Source organism: Dromaius novaehollandiae, chromosome 28 (genome assembly GCF_036370855.1).
Source record: "Dromaius novaehollandiae isolate bDroNov1 chromosome 28, bDroNov1.hap1, whole genome shotgun sequence".
NCBI classification, from domain to species: domain Eukaryota; kingdom Metazoa; phylum Chordata; class Aves; order Casuariiformes; family Dromaiidae; genus Dromaius; species Dromaius novaehollandiae.
The window spans coordinates 2,709,248-2,715,666 of record NC_088125.1 but is presented as its reverse complement, the minus strand read 5'-3'; the positions used below and the strand labels follow the sequence as shown (position 1 = coordinate 2,715,666).

Sequence of the window (6,419 nt, the reverse complement as noted above, 5' to 3'; positions counted from 1 at the left end):
CCAAAGTGCTAATGCTGCCCCGACTCAGGCAGCGAGGACCTCCGGGCTGGGGCGGTCGGCAGGACGTAGTTTGGCATGAGACTGGTGATGGAGGGAGGGGAGAGGAGCACTTGTCTTCCCAAAGTCCCTTTCCAGGGACTTCCTCCCAGGCAGGAATCAGCCTCCCTTCACTTCTCTCTGCTGAGAGCTGAGCCCTCCCCGTACACAGCCCTTGCACTGGCAATGGGGTAGGGAGCTGCCGAGCGGTGCAGAGCTGGCCCAGGGTGACCACCTCCGTGTCCCCCGCCGCAGCGGTGCCTGCAGCATCGTGTGCCATGTGGTGCTGCGGGACGGATCCCCTCCTGCACTCCCTGGGGCTCAGCTTGGGATCGTGGGACATAGGGGCAGTTCTCCTGAAATGAGGCCGTGGCGGCTCCTGCCATGTCCCTCCTCCAAGTAGTGGCGCAAGGAAGTGGAAGAGTCCCTAACAACTCAGACAGTAGTGGGTTTTTTTAGTATTTTTCCTAGGTATAAATAAGTTTTCAGATAAAGCAAGTATTTTTTACCACAATGAGTTTCTTGTGGTTCTTTCAGGCAATGTGGGGTGCAAATATTTCAAAATGAAAGATAACCCCAAAAAATGGTTGGACAAAGCGCTTCCCATTTTACAGTGGGTTCCCATCCTCTCCTTTGCTTGCTCAGGTAAATGGGAAACTACAGGTGTGACTTACCCAGGCAATTCCCTCTTTTTCCAACTTTTTCCTTTTTTTCATCAGTTTTCTGGAGAAAAGACAGAGCAAAATCCCCAAACATTCAAACCAAAAATCTTTTCCAAAGTGCCAATCTTCTGAAACATTTGCATGGCGATACTGTGGTGCAAAGTGCAGGGAAGGGAGGAAGGAGTTGTTCTTCTACCTTGAACAACGAGCCAGACTGTCATTTTTTTCTGATAAGACCAAATTTGGGTGGATTCTGATGCATGTGACAGGCAAGGGATGGGTGCTCTGGTCAGGGATGCTGTGTTTGGGACAGTTTTCCAAGAGTAGGTGAAAGTGGCCTTCAGGACTGCCCCTGTCCCACCAACAGCCCTTCTGACCCATTGCTCCCTCTGTCCCTGTCTGAGTTTCCTTCTAGGGTTGGTGATGGGAGAGTTTAATTACTCACTCTGGTTCTCCCAGGGAAACAAAGATTAAATACAATATTGTGAATGCTACATGTGTGTGTGTTCTCCCTTTATGACCCTCTGGATGGGCAAACGGGACTTAGTTTGTGGTCTGGCTGCACGTGCTAGTCCTCGTGCCTTGTTTAGGGGACAGCTTCTAGCACGGTGTCATCCTGGGAGCTGAGGTCACCTCATGCTGCGCACAGGAGTAGCTTCAGTCCCAGACTCACAGCCTCAAGACTCCAGCCTGGATAGGTGTCAGAGCAGACCTGCAGCCACTTCTGGGCTGCTCTCACAGTTGCCAGTGGTCAGCTGTGGTGCCACTGGGATGGTATTTGCAACAACTCCATCCTGGCCCAGCCAGAACCATCATTTTGTCCCTAAAATGGTCCTTCACCACATTTGCCATGAGCTTTCATAGCATCTGACAGGCCCCTATTTAACTAAGAGTTAATTGGGGCCACATGGTCCTCCTGGGATGCGATGGCTGTGCACAGCAATTAACACCCTAATCCAAGCCCACAGGCCCCATCACACATATTAAAAGTGGGATTTTCCACATGGGGCTGGTGGGGGCAGTGGACCCAGGGCTTGGGCAGCACACTTTCAGCAAAGCTGCTTACATGCTAAGCTTTATTAAATGAGTCAGGCAAGCTGACAGGATTTGGGGGGCTGATTAACATGAAACCCAGGCTGGCTTGTGCACTGTGACCATGTTCATTATGTGGCAGAGGTGAATAAAGGTCCAAGCAAATGAGCTCAGATTAGAAGAGTTAAAGCAGGACTATCTCCAGAGACACCTCATCAGAGGACCTGTGCTCTCAGGTTCCCTTTCGGAACCGGCAACGTGATGGTGAAACCACGTCACTGTTTCCTGCAGTTGGAGCCGTGCGGGCAGGGACTGTCACACGGCCAGGCTGAGATCAGGCTACCAGTAAAACTTATGGCTGGGAATAACCTAAAGCCAAATTTCTGGAAACCCTGTGCCCTGGAAAAGAGCTACCAGGCTCCAGGCTCCCGGAGAAGAGCTACCACTCTCTTCCTCCAGGAAGCGGCTTTAATGGCTCCCAGCTCAATGCATTGGCTGTGGTCTCTTCATCGCTGGTCATGGCTATGGGAAACCAAGCAAGGGTTCAGCTGAGGTTGATGGGGAGAGGCTTGTTCAATGTTGCCTGCAGCCTCTTCCCAGCTTGGGACTCTCCAGCAGAAGGATGCATACGAGCCCATGTGCTGAGCACTTCGCTCTTACCTAAGTCACTAATTCTATGGCATAGTGAGGCCGTGGGGGAAGAAGGGGCTGAGAACCGATTACTCACCCATAAGGGCTGTGTATAACCTAGCCTCTTAGTCGAAAATCATAATAGGAGTGCCTTGTGCCAGATACTACAATGATGGGTGCATGATAAAATGCAGATAGATAGATAGATAGGCATGCAGATTCTCTACAAACCATTGGTGGACAGAAACGAGTTGTGTCCCTGGAAGATGATTCTGAGCTCAGTTTCTAATGCACCCAATGTGTTGAACAACTCTTCTGCTGGAATTCAGTAACATCTCCTTGTCCCTTTGTTGCAGAGATCAGAGATGACAAAGACTTATGCCAAGCCCAAAGAGATGGCAGAGCTAGTGAGCACCCAGGCCTGGATGGATGAAACACTGAGCTCCAAAGACGAGCTGAAAGAAGAGGATGGCAGGCAAGGTCCCTTTGGATTGATGGCTGGCTTGAATGAAGAACACGACAGCATCGAGGAAGAAGAGGAGGAAGAGGATGATGGGGACAAGCCGAAGAGAAGAGGACCAAAGAAGAAGAAAATGACCAAGGCAAGGCTGGAACGGTTCAGGGCCCGGCGGGTGAAGGCCAATGCCCGTGAGCGAACACGGATGCATGGTCTGAACGATGCTCTTGATAACCTGAGGAGGGTGATGCCTTGTTACTCCAAGACTCAGAAGTTGTCCAAGATCGAGACACTGAGGCTTGCAAGAAACTACATCTGGGCTCTGTCTGAGGTACTTGAAACGGGGCAGACTCCGGAAGGGAAGAGCTTTGTGGAGATGCTCTGCAAAGGCTTGTCCCAACCGACCAGTAACCTAGTGGCTGGCTGTCTGCAGCTGGGACCACAGACCTTGTTCCTAGAGAAACATGAAGAGAAGTCCCCAGTGTGTGAATCGGCCATATCCAGCCACTCCTTTAGTTACCAGACCCCAGGGCTCCCAAGCCCACCCTATGGGACTATGGAAACACATCTGCTGCATTTAAAGCCCCCAACCTTCAAGAGTTTGGTGGATCCTTCCTTTGGAAACCATCCCTCTGACTGCACCACTCCTCCCTATGAAGGTCCCCTAACACCGCCCTTGAGCATCAGTGGGAACTTCTCCTTGAAGCAAGATGGGTCTCCAGACCTGGATAAATCCTACACCTTCATGGCCCACTATCCCTCCGTCAGCCTGGCTGGAACACATGGACATGCCTCCCACTTCCAGAACACAGTGCCCCGCTACGAGATCCCCATAGACATGAGCTATGAGTCCTACCCACACCATGTGGCTGGGCCTCAGCTCAATGCCATATTTAATGAATAAAAAGCAAAGTTAGACCCAAATTCTTGACAGAAAGAGAAGTTCAGCCACGTTGCGTAACTATTTCTAGACTGGACACAATTGGAGTGAGGAAATCACTGCTACAGGGCAGCGCAAGAGACTTCTGAGCATCTCTACAGGACATCGCTGTGAAAGGTTCAGCCAGCCCTTCTGTCCTCTCCCAACGGGTCTGTACTTGTGCTACCTTGTTGATTTTCAGAGCTGTCCCCAGGAGCTGTGTGAACCCTTCCCCTTGGGTTCCTGATAGCTAAACTCATGCTGGATTGCTCACTTCTGCGCCTAAATAAACCCCCCACTGCAGCCTTCTCCAGGCACCAAGGGAAATACTTTTCAGAGCAAAAAGCATTGCCCCCACAAAGGATGTGGGGCTCTGAGGAGCTTGTTCCAGGTACAGCCGGCCTGGAGACAGAGCGGTTGTTTCCACAGCCCTTCTGTTTCAGGCTCTGGCGTTGAATCCTGATTGTCCAGAGATGTCCAGGTGCTGAGCCCTGAAAAGAGGAACAGCCACAGCTGAAAGCTGAGCCATTGCCTCCTGCTCCCTTCTGCCAGAGATGCTCATGAAGGTGTCTTCACCCTGCAGGAATTTCCATCTTTTCCTGACATGAACCCATTTCAGTGGACCGCACTTGGGACAAATTGTCCATTGCCAGTAAATCATGGCTTGTTTTGCTCCTTCTTTGGTGTGCTGTGGCATGAACACACCTTTGTCCTGCCTCAGGTGAAGATCAGCACCTGCTGCCCCTCGGGACCAGGGGACCAGCTCCCCTTCCACGCGCTCTGATGAGACTCTAGGGAGGAGGCAGCTCTGATTTCCCAGGGCAGCCTAAGCTCCAGCCATGGTTGAACAGGGTGTCAGACGTGGGAATGATCTGAACTACTTATAGAAGACCAGCATGGTTTTTCCTTCCTGGAGCTTCTCACCCAATGAAGAACCTTAACTCCACTGCCTGCATATCAACCAGGGATGACATGATCCAGCCAGGTTCAGATGTTATGCTTAACGGTCCATCTGCTGCTCTCCTCCTGCACTGAGCCTGCTGATCCCTGCTGTCCATCCTCTTCCTGAGCCTCAGACCTTGATTATTACCTAAAACCAGCATAAGAATATCAGCACATGGATCTTGGAACCTCTTTAATGGACCATCGATCTTTCAGAGCACAAGTATCTTAGACTTAATAGCTGAAAAAGGAGTGTTCAGCTAAACACGTACTCCTGACTAGGGCCACGACTTCTTATGGTTTGTAGTGTATTTATTATGATCTGTGTTCTGAAGATATCCTGCCAAAAGAAGTGTGTCTTAATTTCCTGTCTTATTTATTATTTACTGGGGTCTAATTTATTTCTTTCCATTTTACATGAAATGTGGAATGTGCGAAATAACCTCCTCATTTTCCAATTGACTTTCAAGTGCTTAGTTGGAGTTAGCTTTGTGGAGACATGTGGTTTTTGCAGTGCTGTTGCTCCAGGATTATTTATTAGCCGTTATTTATTTAATTTATTTTCTTCCTGCCCTCATGGTCTATTTTCTGGTGATTAAACCAAGTATTTAACCAAGGAGTTACATATTTAATGTTTAACTACATATTTATCGTTGCCATTTTTCATATTTTGGAAGCTCTTTGCCTGACTGTGCCCAGCAGCTCCTAACTTGTCCCTCGTATTTCCGTATGAGCAATAACTTTTAAAGGCTATGCAACTATTTTTGTTTTCAAGAAAATCCAGGCAACTATTTTTGAAATTCTGCTGGCTGTATGAGCCCAGCTGGCCAAACCTCACTGTTTTACAGAGGTGTTTTGTATAGAGTTGGGAATTTGGAGATGAACTGTGCTCCGGAGGTCCCTGTTCAGCCCCTGGATCCCAGGGCTTGGGACTCGTTTCCTTTTGTACTAAGAGAAATGTTTATCCTTTTGTAAAGAAAGCAGAATTGGGTTTTTAGCTCAAATAAAGTTGTGACCTTGTTTCCAGCAGCATTGCCCTGGGGCTGTTGAATGTTCTTCTCTTGTCTCCTTTCCTGTGGTCTGTAGTGCAGCGGTAGTGGGGGGTTGCCTGGCGTCCCTTGGCCGCGATACACTGGTCCCCGATGCAGACATCACTGTTCAAATACCTGAGCCACCTCCCCGCAGGATGTGGAGTCCTGGCCTCTGAGCAGACCTGGGGTTGTCTGCGGTGAAACATGGGGAGGAGGGTTGCACGCTCACCTTACTCTTCTTCCCCATGTGGTGCAGAGTCCCTGATGCCCAACCCAGAGCTACGAGCTGGTGGAGCCTCAGCAGTTTTAGCCTTGTGTCCCAGGACAAACAGAACCGTGACTATGAGCCTCTGTCTCTTGCCCTGGCCAGGGAGATCCTCTCATCTTCTCAATCATCCAATCCCAGTCCACGCAGAGACATCCCTGTTGTGGACACCTTCACTAAGCAGGCCAATCCCCCCGTCCTCCAAGGTATGTGGTGCCATGGACCAAACACCGTGTGATGCCCTGGGCAAAAGATGCTGAGGCTTCACAGGACCGCACTGCTGACTCTGCCCCTCAACCCACCTCCGAGGCAGAAGAGCTCAGGTGAAAACACAGAGGAACTTAGATGACTTCAAACCAACTGGGCTTAATGGGATGGGGCAGCCAGAGACCCAGCTGAACTGCTCCAGGAGCCTGCATGAGTCTCCAGGGAGCTCAGAGACCAT

General features: G+C 50.1%; 1 protein-coding gene across 1 annotated transcript; it reads left to right on the top strand.

The window, feature by feature from the left end:
- Positions 1 to 2,722: 2,722 nt before the first annotated feature.
- On the top strand, positions 2,723 to 3,737 carry NEUROD4 (neuronal differentiation 4). The gene has a single exon (XM_026113172.2). It carries the CDS (start codon positions 2,726 to 2,728, stop codon positions 3,719 to 3,721), a length of 996 nt encoding a protein of 331 aa, XP_025968957.1. The 5' UTR covers positions 2,723 to 2,725; the 3' UTR covers positions 3,722 to 3,737.
- The last annotated feature ends 2,682 nt before the right edge of the window (positions 3,738 to 6,419 follow it).

What these genes read in the sequence shown, in the direction of transcription:
- NEUROD4 (XM_026113172.2), top strand. Translation starts at nt 2,726, where the DNA reads ATGACAAAGACTTATGCCAAGCCCAAAGAGATGGCAGAGCTAGTGAGC.